Source organism: Cyanistes caeruleus, chromosome 2 (assembly GCF_971803275.1).
Source record: "Cyanistes caeruleus chromosome 2, bCyaCae1.hap1.1, whole genome shotgun sequence".
NCBI classification, from domain to species: Eukaryota; Metazoa; Chordata; class Aves; order Passeriformes; family Paridae; genus Cyanistes; species Cyanistes caeruleus.
In genome coordinates, this window is record NC_141702.1 from 3,692,293 (window position 1) to 3,705,634 (window position 13,342).

The 13,342-nt window shown below is 55.7% G+C and overlaps 1 protein-coding gene across 11 annotated transcripts; it reads right to left on the bottom strand.

Annotated features, from left to right (window-relative positions):
* Nucleotides 1-223: 223 nt before the first annotated feature.
* CTSB (cathepsin B) lies at nucleotides 224-12,176 on the bottom strand. Of its 11 annotated transcripts, none has more exons than XM_086875455.1 (10): nucleotides 12,049-12,176; nucleotides 6,611-6,762; nucleotides 5,991-6,076; nucleotides 5,506-5,620; nucleotides 4,900-5,018; nucleotides 4,214-4,299; nucleotides 3,402-3,548; nucleotides 2,643-2,759; nucleotides 1,714-1,842; nucleotides 224-1,622 (listed from the first exon to the last, which is right to left on the bottom strand). In XM_086875455.1, the coding sequence occupies exons 2-10, from the start codon at nucleotides 6,734-6,736 to the stop codon at nucleotides 1,525-1,527; spliced, it is 1,023 nt and encodes a 340-aa protein (XP_086731581.1). In that variant the 5' UTR covers nucleotides 6,737-6,762; nucleotides 12,049-12,176; the 3' UTR covers nucleotides 224-1,524. The 11 variants fall into 11 exon arrangements, with proteins under 11 accessions (XP_086731581.1, XP_086731580.1, XP_023779988.2 ...); XM_086875454.1 differs by having other exon boundaries at nucleotides 12,029-12,163; XM_023924220.2 differs by having other exon boundaries at nucleotides 12,039-12,137.
* Between the last annotated feature and the right edge of the window lie 1,166 nt (nucleotides 12,177-13,342).

The following is a 13,342-nucleotide window of genomic DNA, read 5'->3' on the forward strand; positions in this document are numbered from 1 at the left end:
GGTGTCCAGAGAAGCTGTGGCTGCCCCTGGATCCCTGGAAGTGTCCAAGGCTGGAGCAACCTGGGCTAGTGGAAGGTGTCCCTGCCCATGGCAGGGGGTGGATCTGGATGATCTTTCAGGTCCCTTCCAATCCAAACCGTGCTCTGAAGACAGAAGGGTGTTTTGGCTTCCACTCCAATCTGTGGTGGCAGAAGCCAAGGAGAAGCAACCAAGAGCCAGGAGCTGAGACACTGGAGAAATCATTTATTGGCACAGGTGTTCCAGCCAAATGCAGCACAGCTCTGCCTCACTGCTGCCTGAGCAAGCAGAGGTAAGGGGCTATTTTACAGTGCATGGAGAGCCTGCTTCACACATTTCAGACCCGTAGCCTCAGCTCAGTAATACATTTTGTGCTTTAAAATTAACAAAAAAAACAAAGAAAAAAAAGCTCTTTGCTATATTAGTGTTGGCAAATCACATGATTCCTCCTGTACACAGCCTACTACACCTCCCCCCAGTAACAAAAATAAGGTTTTTTACCTTCCTTAATGCCTGTGGCTCAAGAAAAAAAAATCTTTAATCGTCTCCAAATTAGCGAGACACCTCCAAGCATCGGCTTGAGCTCCCTGACGCAGACTTGAGAGCCATCCCTCAGCTCAGCATCAGCACCCACAGCCCCAAAGCACCCCAAATTTGGGTGCTGCACCCTTACCCAGGCATGACCTGCACACATCAAGCTGCTCAGCCGCAGAGGAGAAGAGCTGTGCTCTTTCCAGCTCCCTCCCAGATGCTCGCAGGGTGTTTGATCAAAGGCTCATGGAGCTCCAGCCAGGCCCTTCCCCAGCATCAATAACCCCAGACTACAGCAGATAAAAAAGCCAGTGAAGAGTTGAGGAAAGAAGTGGTTTAAAAAGCCAGGAGGATGGAGCAGAGCAGGCGATGCAGGAGGGACTTGGTGCAGGCAGCTCAGGCCAGAGCCACCCCCACATCAAGTTCCATCAGTATTTTGTCGTTAATTGGTCTAATTTTAGCCAATTCAAGGCACACACTCACAGGAAATTCTTCCCTGCTTGTTTTGGGTGCTAACAGTCAGATCAACCCATGATCAAATCCCCCCTGGCCATGGCTTTCCAGCAGCATCCACCTCTGCTGCCCCACCAAGTCCCTAATCCCAGCACAAAGCTACTGTTTTCCTCCCCTCCCAGCAGCAAACTGGGCTGGAAGGGGTCCAAATTCCAAGAGGCCAGCGAGCTCTCCAGCAGTCCTCTGAGCAGGGAATGCCCCAATGACCTGCTGTGACCCACCAGAAGCAGGAGGTTGGCAGAGAGCAGTTCCACCTCCAGCTCCACTGTACAATTTAAAAAACAAAAACCCCAAAAAAAAAAACCAACCCATGAACAAAAAAAAAAAAAAAAAAAAAGATAAAAAGCTTTAATAAAGTAACCTGTACTAGAGTCTCTTAGAAGGGAGGGGGGGGTCTCTGCACCCAACCCACTATCAGTTAAAAGCATCAGGGACTCAGGATTATTTGTGGTTTGATCAGAGTTACATCCTCTTCCAGTACTGCTCCGTCCTGGGGATGCCGGCCACAACCTCGGACTCGATGCCACAGTGGTCCTCTCCCCGCAGGATTTTGAAGAAGCCTGGGAGAACACCAAGAAAAGAAAAAAGTCACCCTCTCCATCCATCTGAGGGGAATGGGGTGGGGCAATGGGGATTCCTGGTGGCTCTCACCGTTCTCCCCCCAGTCGGTGTTCCAGGAGTTGGCCACCAGCCAGTAGGGAGTGTCGTTCTCCACGCCCCAGCCCAGGAGGCGGATGGCGTGGCCTCCCACCTGCTCCCCAGACACGTGCTGGTAAACCCCTGCAAGGGAAAAAGAACCCCAAAATGTCAACAAGCACCGCTTGTCCACATCACAGAGAGCTCACAGCCCGGGGGCCACTCGGTATCACAGCCCCAGAGCGGCTCAGGAGGGGTTTTTGGTTAAATGGGAAACTGAAGTTAGTGCAGAGTCTGGAGGAAGGAGTTCTACACAGGGAGATAGTGGTAAGACAGAAGGGAAAGGTTTTAAACTAAAAGATGGGAGATTTAGGTTGGGTGTTAGGAGGAAATTCTTCCCTGTGAGGGTGGGGAGGCCCTGGCACAGGTTGTCAGAGAAGCTGTGGCTGCTCCTGGATCCCTGGAAGTGTCCAAGACCAGTCTGGAAGGGGCTTGGAGCAGCCTGGGACAGTGGAAGGTGTCCCTGCCCATGGCAGGGGATTGGAATGAGATGGTTTTTAATCATTATCTTCCCACCCAAACCATTCCATGATTCTGTGACTGATGCTCAGCACCAGCTGAGCACACAGGACACCCGGAGACATTCCCCAGGGGGCTCAAAGGCAGCTCACAACAAGAGTTTTGAGGTCCTAAAATCTGGGCTGCTGTTGTCAGCTGGAATTCGGGTTGCTTCCCATCAGGGCTCCTTCCCTGATCCAGTCCCAAGAGCCATTACCCTTGCGATGGATGCAGGAGTTGGCATCTGCCCACGCCACACCACACACTCAGGTGTGAGGCTGAGATCCCCAGGTCTGCAGGAGCCAGCCCAGGGCCACAAAAGAGGGACCCTGTGGATGAAGCAGGGAACAGAGCTCCCCCCACCCAGCCCCAGTGCTGCTGCTCACCAGATTTGTACATCAGGAAATCCTCATAGACAATGAAGGCTCCTTCCACTGGGCCGTTCTTGTAGATCTCAGCCATGATTTCCTTCTCACTGCGAGGAACTCCGTAGGATGTGATGCCTAAAAGGAAAAGAATTCCCACCCTTAGGATGGCACTGTCAAGCCACACAGGATGGCTCCACCAAGCTCAGTGTGACCCTGAAGGAGTCCTCTTGCACTTAAATTCAGGTTAAATCCAAACCCAGCAGCTCCAGAGGGGCTGACACAGCCAGGCAGGAGAAGTGGGAGTAATTCCAGAGGGAATTATTTCATCTGAGTCCTATTCTGTACCCAGAGACCTATTCCAGACAGCTTTAGTGGGAATGGACATTTTTCCCTTGTACATTCTCCTTTTTAAATCCCAGAAGACTCAAGGTGAAGATAAATCTCCAAGAAACAGCTGGATTATCCTCAATGTGCAGGGCTGGCTGCTGCCAAGGAGACTTGGAGCCGGCTTTGACACCAGATGGGGCTCAGCACCACACTCTTCAAGCCAGCCACATGCACCACGAGGACTCAAACCAGTTCCACCAGTTCCCCCTTCCCAGCTGAGTCTCAGCAAACACAAACTGAGGGTATGGCACACTCAGCTTTGCTCCAGGACCACCAGAACGGAGCCTCCAGGGACAGGGGGGAAAAAAAAAACCCCACCAGGAACGCATTCCATCCTGCCAACCCCTCCCAGCTCCCAGAAGGAGCAGCTTTGGAGGCCACCTCCCTTACCATAGTGCTTGTCCTCCTTGTATGAGGGGGAGTAGCCGGGCTCACAGTGCCGGCTGCACCTCGGGGTGCCCCCTCCCTCCCCGGTGCAGGGGGGCCGGCTGCCGTTGACGTGGTGCTCGCAGGGTGGGATGGAGTAGGGCCGGCAGCCTGTCCAGGACAGAGGTGACATCAGCTGGCTGTCCCCAAAAGATCCCACCAGCCACGCTGGAAAAGGCACCAGAGGCCCCAGGGAAGAGCCTTTGTGCCTCAGGAACCCCACAAATCAGTGGGGTGCAGGAGGTCTTCCCCTGCAATGGGATGGGCGATCCCTTCATGAGCAATGTGCTTCCCCCACCAGACCTGCTTCCCACCACCTCCCTCTCCAAATGGTGATGGAAAAGGTGGAAACATGAACCAGCTGATGGTCATGACAGGGGGAGGCAGAGGCTTCCAGTCTGGAAGTTATTTTTTGAAGGGGAAACAAGTCAGGAGAATTCCTGACCTCATCCAAAGTGCAGCGAACTGCTCCAAAAGCAGCAAGAACACAAAATTCACAGCCAGATTCATTCCTGCTGTGGAAACAGGAGCCTTGGGGGGTGTGTTGAGGCCTCTTTTGAGGCCTGCTGCCTCTGGGGGCTGCTCAGGGACCCTTGTCCCAAAGGACTGACTCGAGGGAGCTGCAGGGGCAGCCAGCTGGGACTGCAGAGATGCTCGAGCTGAAGGGGGGAGCAGCCACAAGAAGAGACCAGGAGAGAAGCATCCCAAAAAACATGAACCTTAACCAAGCAGAGATGCTCCTCCTCGCTTTCCCAAGGGTCTCTGCCAGGACTTACCCACGTGGGAATCGTAGAGACCCCCGGACACGAGGCCCCTCTCTGTCCAGTACCTCCACGCGCCGGAGGGGTAACCACCATTGCACCTGGGGGGAGAGGCACCAGCTCCAGCCCCAGCCACCCCCTTTTGGGAAAGGCAGGGGAATGGAGCCACCCCGAGATGGTTCAAAGTAAGGTTTGGGCACATTAAGCCTTTTTTCAGTCTGTTCTTTTCTTCCCCAGGATCTCCCTTAAGAGCACCCATGGCTCCAAATCCCAAAGTGTCTCCTTAGCAGGTCCCTGAGCAGCTCCTGCTGCCAGGAGCAACAGGACTTGGAGACTCAACTCTCAACCCTGTGCTCAGCAGCTGGGAAAGCCAGCAGGCAACAGGCAAAAGGCTTGTGCCTGAAAACCAAGGATCCAGGACTATGAAAGGATTCTTCCTTTGGCTCTGGCAGCTGCTAGCTCTGTGTGGGAGAGCATCACTTTGTGCTTGCAGCCATCACCATCCACTGTGCTTGGGGCAGGATGTGTCCCAGGGACTGGAATCACCTTTATCTTCCCACCTAGCTCCTTCATCCACAGCACAAACCTCTGGAGGAGCTTCGTGCTTGTAAGGGAGGTGATGAAGGCAGTCAGCACCTCCGGGGTCTGCCCCTGTTCCTCCCAACCACCTTCCAGGTGCACAAGGACCAGGAGCAGCTCACCCCATGCCACACTCAAAGCCACAGCACGACAGCAGGTCCTCAGCTGAGACCTCCACGCTGACCTTGGCGTTGGTGTGGACACAGATCCGGTCTGAAATCGCTTCCACGGCACCAAAAGCCTGAGGGCAACCCCAAAACAACCATTAGAGCTGGCCAGGGTGGAAACCCCCTGGAAATGAGTGCAGAAAGCATAGTCCCCAGGACCCCACTGTGTTCCCTCACAAAGGGTAACAAAGATGCTCCAAGGGCTGGAGCCCCTCTGCTCTGGAGCCAGGCTGGGAGAGCTGGAGAGGGACTGGGGACCAGGGATGGAGGGACAGGACACAGGGAATGGCTTCCCAGTGCCAGAGGGCAGGGATGGATGGGATATTGGGAAGGAATTGTTCCCTGTGAGGGTGGGGAGGCCCTGGCACAGGGTGCCCAGAGAAGCTGGGGCTGCCCCTGGATCCCTGGCAGTGTCCAAGGCCAGGCTGGACAGGACTTGGAACAATCTGGGATAGTGGGAGGTGTCCTAGCCCATGGCAGGGGGTTCAGCAGCAAACACAAAGGCACGGGTTTTGCCCAGCATATTTCACAAGCACAGCACTAAACTTGCCCTGTCCTTACCCAGCAAGAGCCACAGGAGCCCTGGTCTCTTATCTCGCTGATGGTGGGACAGTTGGGCCACTGCGTCCGCGAGTCGAAGTTATCGGGCAGCTCCATGTCTGCAGCAAAATCCACCCTGTGAGGAGAGGGAAACCCTGCCTCAGGACCTCCAGACAACCACAACCGCCTGCTCTGCACTCTCCAGCCTCCTCTGAAGGTGACCTGGAGGACGAGGGCTGTTGTTTGCTTACTGAAAGGGCATAAAATACTTGTGCTGTGCCCAGACCAGGTCAGCAGCTCCTCTGGCGTGTTCCTTTTCAAGGATAACAAACTGCACAACTGCAGGACACAGGGTTGATTCTCCCCTCATGCGTGCTAATTCCATGAACAACGTCCACCCTGCTGCCCACAGCCTGCCAGGAGAGCCCCTCACCCAGCCCAGATGCTCATGAAGGACCCACACAAGTTTTCCTGGAGCTTCACCTCCTCCTCCTCCCTGCACTCACCTCTCAGGGAGCTTGGGCCCACCCAGGAAGGTGCCACAGAGTTTCTTCACGTAGCTCATGTCAGCATTGTGGAAGTTGTGCCCTGCCTGGGGAGAGACACACAGAAATGACTCTCCAGAGCCACCAAGAGCATCTCTGGGACCACAGCCCGGTGCTCCAGAGCTCCCTGAATCCCAACCAGAGTCTGACACCTGCTGCAAAGCCCAGGGGCCAAGAGCCAACTACCTACAGACAGAGAACACAGCCCAGGATTCAGGATTAGCCCATCAGGACCAGTAAGGTCCAGCTCGAGGCTCTGGACACAGCAAACTGACCAAGGAGGGTCAGGTCATCAGTAACTGGATGCTCCCTGCTCATCTCCAGCCTTCTGCAGAGTTTCCTCCTCTTACATTGCTCCTCCTGCTGCACAAATTCATCCTGCCCTGCTCCAAAGAGGAGCTCCACAGTTCCTATCCCTGCAGGAACCCCGACAGCATCACCTCACTGGAAAAGGCAGCTGGGACCAAGGCTGGACCAAGGCCACCACCACGGTGACACTGCCAAAGCTCAGCCACTGAATCCCACCAGGGGACTGCCAGCAATGCATGCCCAAAACAGACCCAAATCAGCCCAGTACTCACCTTCCAGGTGGTGTTGAGCTTGTTTATGTGGTTGACCAGGTCATCGGAGAGAGGAGGGAAGTAAGGAACGCTGCGAGCGCTGGCCAAGGCCACCAGGACACACAGGAGGGACATGGACGGCCACATCTTGGCTACTGAACAGGACACTCCACCTGCAGCCACATTGGAGCATGGTTGGAAACACTCCCAAGGTGGGCTCAGCTGCAGCAGTGGGAGGATAGAATGTGTGGCTGCACCAGATCCCAAATTGTCCCAAAGGTCGGGAGAGAGAAACAGGAACAGAGTCACAAACCCCCCTCCCCTGCAGCTCAGGAGAAATCAGACAAGGCAACCTTGTTTGTTGACCACTGCAGGATTAGCAGCAGCAGGAAAATACCTTTTGAAGCAGATCCAAGGGATTTGGAGGGTATTAAAACCTGTGTTTACATCCACAACAGTGGAGAATAAGGACCAGGAGAAGGAGTAAGTGACAGCCCACCTTCACACCAAACTTCAGGCATGGGACTTGATAGGCCCTGGCCCTGCTCTTCCCGTTAAAGATATTACTCCAAATTACATTTTTAGACTTTAGAGCCTCATTTGGGCCAGCCTGTTGCCCTGGGGGTGTGACAGCCCCATGTGTGACGCCAGAGCTGCTGTCCCCTGCTCCCCTCCCACTGGGGCTTTTCCCCAGGGAGGTGCAGGCTATGAGGAGAGCCCAAATTTGGGGATCAGAGATGCAGGGGGAACCCAAGAGCAGGAAAGGAAGGACCACAGCCTCCTGTGCAGGAGCACAAGCAGCACCCAGCCCACAGACACTCCAGGGCTCCGTGGTTTCCCTGCTCCCCTTTAACCTAATTCACATCAAATTGCCCAACTTCAAATCCAGCCCCAGCAGCCACTTGTTCCACGTCCCCACGCCTGACTCAGACACATCACAAGGCCACGAGCTCCTTTATCTCTGCAAACACACCAGGGCACCCTCCTCCTCCTCCAAACCCTCCCAGCTCCCTCCCACCAGCCCCACATCCACCACAAGGAGCCCCAAGCCTGGTGAGGCACCCCAAGACCTCAGATCCTCCACAGCAGAGATATTCAGGCTTTAATTCCTGCTCAACTCAGCCAGCTGAACGTGTAATCACCTTTGCAAGCCCGGCCTTAAAGCGGACACGCAGCAGCAGAGCTGGCTGAGCAGGGGATGGGGATGGGAGACACACACACACCTCCCTGCCGGCTGCTTCCACCCACTCACAGCCAACTTTAGCCTTTCCAGAGAAGAAAACCCAGCAGGAGTGTCCTACTTTCTGCCAGCAGTGAGCCCAGGCGGCTGCAGCTCGCTCTATAAAGGGGCTTTTTTTCTCCTTTCCCACTCCTCCTTCCACCACTTATTGATTTATTTGTTCCCTCTTTCTCTGTGCTTTCAGCAGGAACCTCAGCCAAAAAAAAAAACAACCAAAAAAAAAACCACCCAGCTGAGTTTCAGCAGCACTCCCACTCCTAAATCTCACCTCTTTGAAGGGGTTTTATGCATATTTTCAGGGGTTTTGTGAGTGTTTTCTTGTTTAGAGGTTTCTGCAGGCAAGGGACCCGCTGGCTGTGCTCCCCTGCTTGCAGAGCAGGGAGGAGGTTACACCCAGGCAAAAAAAATATACACTTTGTATCATTGTTAATTATGTTTTTATATACAAAAATACAACTGTGCTTTTGGCCCACAACAGGCCACGGGAAGCCTGGCAGGTAACCAGCCTGAGCTGAAGCACCTTTTTAATGAAAAATCTTATTTAAAAAAAAAAAAATATATATATAAAAAACACACAGACAAATATCAAACCCCAAAACCCTCTGCACTTCCTGCAGTGAACTCGGTATTTCCCCATAGCAGAGGCAGGAGGCGTTTTTGAGGCCAGAAGTCACATGATTACACTTTTTATTTTCAGCAGGATGTCTGTGAATCTGCTGACAGGCTGAAAACCACCCTGCCAGGCATCCATGTGCTGCTCCCAGCCAGCTTTTGAGGGACAGACCCGGGACATCTCCCATCCTCGGGTTACCAGACCACACTCTCCAGGCAACCCGAAACCAAACTGAAAATAGATCCCAGCAGTTTCCCCTCCAACATGCAGAGTTTCAGCTCTGCTGCTTTGCATCTGCACTGTGGACATGGCCCAGGGCCAGCAAATCCAAGAGCTGGGAGCCAGAAGGCTTTTTAGGCAAAAAAACCCCTTTTGCCAAGTCTCCTGTGAGCATGGAGCCTCCCTATGGCTCATGAGAGAGCTGGGGTGTCCAGGGTGGGAAAGAGAAGGATCCAGGGAGAGCTCAGAGCTCCTCCCAGGGCCTAAAGGGGCTCCAGGAGAGCTGGAGAGGGACTGGGGACAAGGGATGGAGGAACAGGACACAGGGAATGGCTTCCCACTGTCAGAGGGCAGGGATGGATGGGATATTGGGAAGGAATTCCAGGCTGTGAGGGCGGTGAGGCACTAGAACTCTCGGCTGCCCCAAGAGATGGGGGATGCCCCGTCCCAAAAAACATTCAATGTCAGGCTGGACAGGGCTCTGAGCAACCTAATGTATAGTTAAAATATACAGATAAAGATGTCCCTACCCATGGCAGAAAGGTTGGAATTAAATGTCCTTTAAACACCTCTTCCAACCCAAACCTTTCTATTATTCCACAAGGCCTCCTATGGCCGTGAGGTGGGAGCTGACACTCTCAGCTGGCACCAGGTATCCCAAGATCTGCCTGGAAAAGGAAGGGGAAATCCTCATCCCCCGTGGGATTTCTTCCTCCCTAACCCCCCCTTTTCTCCCTGGCTTTATCCTGTGTACAGCAGGTCTATAAATAGGACACACAGGCACGGGACTGGCAGGACGGATTCCCACCGGCCGTGGGTCACGTGCAGCCCAACCACAACCACCCCAGAGACCCTACAGCGACAGAAAGCTGCTGGTTTCCTCCCTCACCCGCCTGGCCCAGCTGATCTGAGCAGCAAGAGCTTCCCCCAGCACCGTGATCTCCTCCTCACACCCCTCCTCACCCTAAAACCTCGCAGCCGTTTAAACCCCAGAGCAGCAGCCCCAAAACCAGAATTGCAACACATCTGCTGCACCCCAGCATCTGCCCCCTGCTTCGTGCACAGCAAGCAGGGCAGAGGAGTTTCCCCAGGAACCCCCAGCAGATCCTTTCCCTCTGCACCCCACAAGGTCTCCAGAGGTGCCCCAGCTTCGGGCTAACCCTGGCTAAGGATGTCCCACAGCTCACACCCCACCACAGCCCATCAGCCTGGAAACAGAAATAAGGCTGCTGCGCTTCTCAGGACACGCCAGCTTCGCCCTGCAGAGCTCCCCAGGCGGCAGGAGGATGTTTGGGGCTTGCAAAGAGCCCCTCGGGAGAGCAGAGAATACTTTGAGATCCAAAGCATCTGCTAATGCCATTTCTTCAGGGATGAGCAAGAAATAAACACCCAGCAGCACACCTGACCCTGGGCAGGACGGGACACTCACGATCCAGCCAGCTGGTCAGAGGGCATTTGGGCCAGCTGAAATTGAGAAATGGAGTGCAGCCCCTGTCCCAGGCAGCGAGGAGGAGGCAGCGAGGCCGAAGGCTCTGCAGGAGCTGCTCAGAGCAGCTGCAGCCTGCGAGGGAGGAGAGCAGCCCGAGGGCTGTGGCTGTGCTGCTGCTGCAGCATCCACCCACAGCCCTCGGTGCTGTCGCAGAGGAGGAGGAGGAGGAGGAGGGAAGGAGGAGACACCACCCCAGTGCCATCTCCATCCCTCCTGCCCAGACCTGGGAGCCAGGGCAGCTCCCTGCCTGTTTCCTCAGGGACAGAGCTCCTGACAGTCGAGCCCTGCTGTTCCAGACCTCAGCAGGATCACACATCACCCAGCTGCCAGTCCCTTCACCTTCACCACAAAGGTCTCCTTCCCCAAAACAAACCCCACAAGCCCCATTTAACTTTATCTAAGGAAAAGCAAGGACCCAACCCCCGATCCGGCTATTCCGAGCCCAGCTCACACGGCCAGGTCGGGGCAGGTCAGACCACAGGTAAGTCACAGCCCTGAAGCATCTCCCAGCCCCTGCAGGCACAGACAGAGGCATCCACACCTTCTCCGAGGCTCTGGGGAAGGGAAAAGCTTCCCCACCCTCCCTTCTACAACACCCCCCAGCCCTGCAGGGCCAGGGGTGCTCAGCACAGCCCAAATCATGTGTCCAGCTCAGCACCAGCCCTCAGCCTGGGCCGAGCTTTGTCCTTTGTTCTCTGCCAGGGCTTGTGACTCCAAACCACAACAAAGCCAAGCCAGAGAGGTTCAGCTCCAGCTCCGGATCCAGCCCAGCCTGCTGCGCCACCAGGTGAGCACCAAACCCGTGCTCTGGGGACTTCATCACAGCTCTTGCTGCATTAACCAAGCTTCAATTATGTTTCCATCACGGAAAAAAAACTCAAAAAACAACATGAGGCGCTCCTCCCCACGCTTATTCCCTTCTAGCAAAGCCGGATCGCTAACACAGGTCAGATAACAGAATTCTGGAGAGGTCTGGGTTGGAAGAAATCCTAAAGATTTCTTATATATTTCTTATATATTCTTGTTTATATTGGTTATATCTCTTGGTATATATTCTTATATTTCAACCCTACTGGACCTGGCCGCTTTGCATCTGACAATTCCCTCCTAAGACAAACTGCAGCACTCAGCTCTGCAGCTTCCATGCACAGAAAGCACAAAATTCCTCCCAAATGAAGAGCAGTCCATAAAGCAGAGCCTTGCACAAGCCCACGACACCCGGTGCTAGGGAAATCCCTTCCCTTCATCCAGAGGGGATCATCTCATCCCTCAACCCAGAGGGAAACGCCAGAAGGAAGCGATCCTCGCTGTATCACACCCGCAGAGCATCCCGAGGGACACACGGCAGCTTCTCCAGCTCCATTCCCAAGCCACGGTCCCGGTCCAGCCCCAGGCTGGGCATCACGGGATGTTCAGGGTGCCAGACCCACCTCGCCGTCAGCTGACGAGCAGAGGGCTGCGGTGTTTTTCCTGTCTCGATCGCAAAAACAAGGTTTCCTCTCTGCTCCCGTCGCCCTTCCCGAAGGTTTGATGCGTTTTGAGGGTTTATTTTCCCCGCACCAATCTGCGCCGCAGCGCATCCCCCTCGCTCACCGCGCATCCCGCACTAGCCACGGGCAAAGATCCCCCAAAGCGCCGCTGGAAAAAGCGGGGACGCTGCTGCTGTTGTCCCTGCGGGTGTTCCGTGGCCCTGACGGAGCCCTGGAAGGGGGTGCCCCATTTCCGTGTCCCTGCCCCATAGCATCCCGTCCCTTACCGCTCCCCGCCGCCGCCGCCGCTGCGCTTCTTGTGCGCGTCCTGGGGACCCACCGGGACCCACCGGGACTCACCGGGACCCACCGGGACCCACCGGACCCACCGGGACCCACCGGGACCCACCGGGACCCACCGGGACTCACCGGGACTCTCGGCCCCGCAAGTGCTCGGTAGCCACGGCCGGGGCAGCTCCCGGAGGCTGAGTCATCCCGGGCCGGCCCGCCCCCAGTGTGACAGCATCCTGCCGGCTGCCCGCCCCCCCCCGGAGCCCGCCTCCCTCCCTCCTTCCATCCCTGCTCCATCCCTGCTCCTCAGTGCTTCTCACTGCTTCTCACTGCTTCCCTCCTCCCTCCTGCCTGCTTCCCTCCGTTTTCCATCCCTGCTCCATCCCTGCTCCATCCCTGCTCCATCCCTGCTCCTCACTGCTTCTCACTGCTTCCCTCCTCCCTCCTGCCTGCTTCCCTCCGTTCTCCATCCCTGTTCCTGCCTGCTTCCCTCCATTCTCCATCCCTGTTCCTGTCTCCTTCCCTCTGTTCTCCATCCCTGGTCCTGTCTCCTTCCCTCCGTCCTCCATCCCTGCTCCTCACTGCTTCTCACTGCTTCTCACTGCTTCCCTCCTTCCTCCTGCCTGCTTCCCTCCATCCACTATCCCTGCTCCTGTCTCCTTCCCTCCGCCCTCCATCCCTTTCCTGCTTGCTTCCCTCTGTCCTCCATCCCTGTTCCTGTCTCCTTCCCTCTGTCCTCCATCCCTGCTCCATCCCTGCTCCTGCCTGCTTCTCACTGCTTCTCACTTCCCTCCTTCCTCCTGCCTGCTTCCCTCCATCCACTATCCCTGTTCCTATCTCCTTCCCTCCGCCCTACATCCCTTTCCTGCCTGCTTCCCTCTGTCCTCCATCCCTGCTCCATCCCTGCTCCTCACTGCTTCTCACTGCTTCTCACTGCTTCTCACTCACTGCTTCCCTCCTTCCTCCTGCCTGCTTCCCTCCCTCCTTCCATCCCTGCTCCATCCCTGCTCCTCACTGCTCCTCACTGCTTTTCACTGCTTCCCTCCTCCCTCCTGCCTGCTTCCCTCCATCCACTATCCCTGCTCCTGCCTGTGTGCATCGCTCCTGATCGCTGCCCCTGCTTCCTTTGTCCTGCCTGCACCCTGCTCCTGCTTCCATCCCTCCTCCTGCCCACCTCCATCCCACCTAGTTTTCCACCTCCAACCTGCCTGCATCCTTCCTAAATTCCACCTCCAGCCCACCTGTATCCCTCCTCCAGCCTGCCTCTGGCCTGCTTCCATCCCACAGATGTTCCATCCTCTGCCATCCCATCCCATCCCATCCCATCCCATCCCATCCCATCCCGCATCCTTCCTCCTGCCTTTCTCCCTTCCTGCCCTACTCCATCCCATCGTCTTCCAATCTGCCTGCATTCCTCCTCAATCCCACCTGC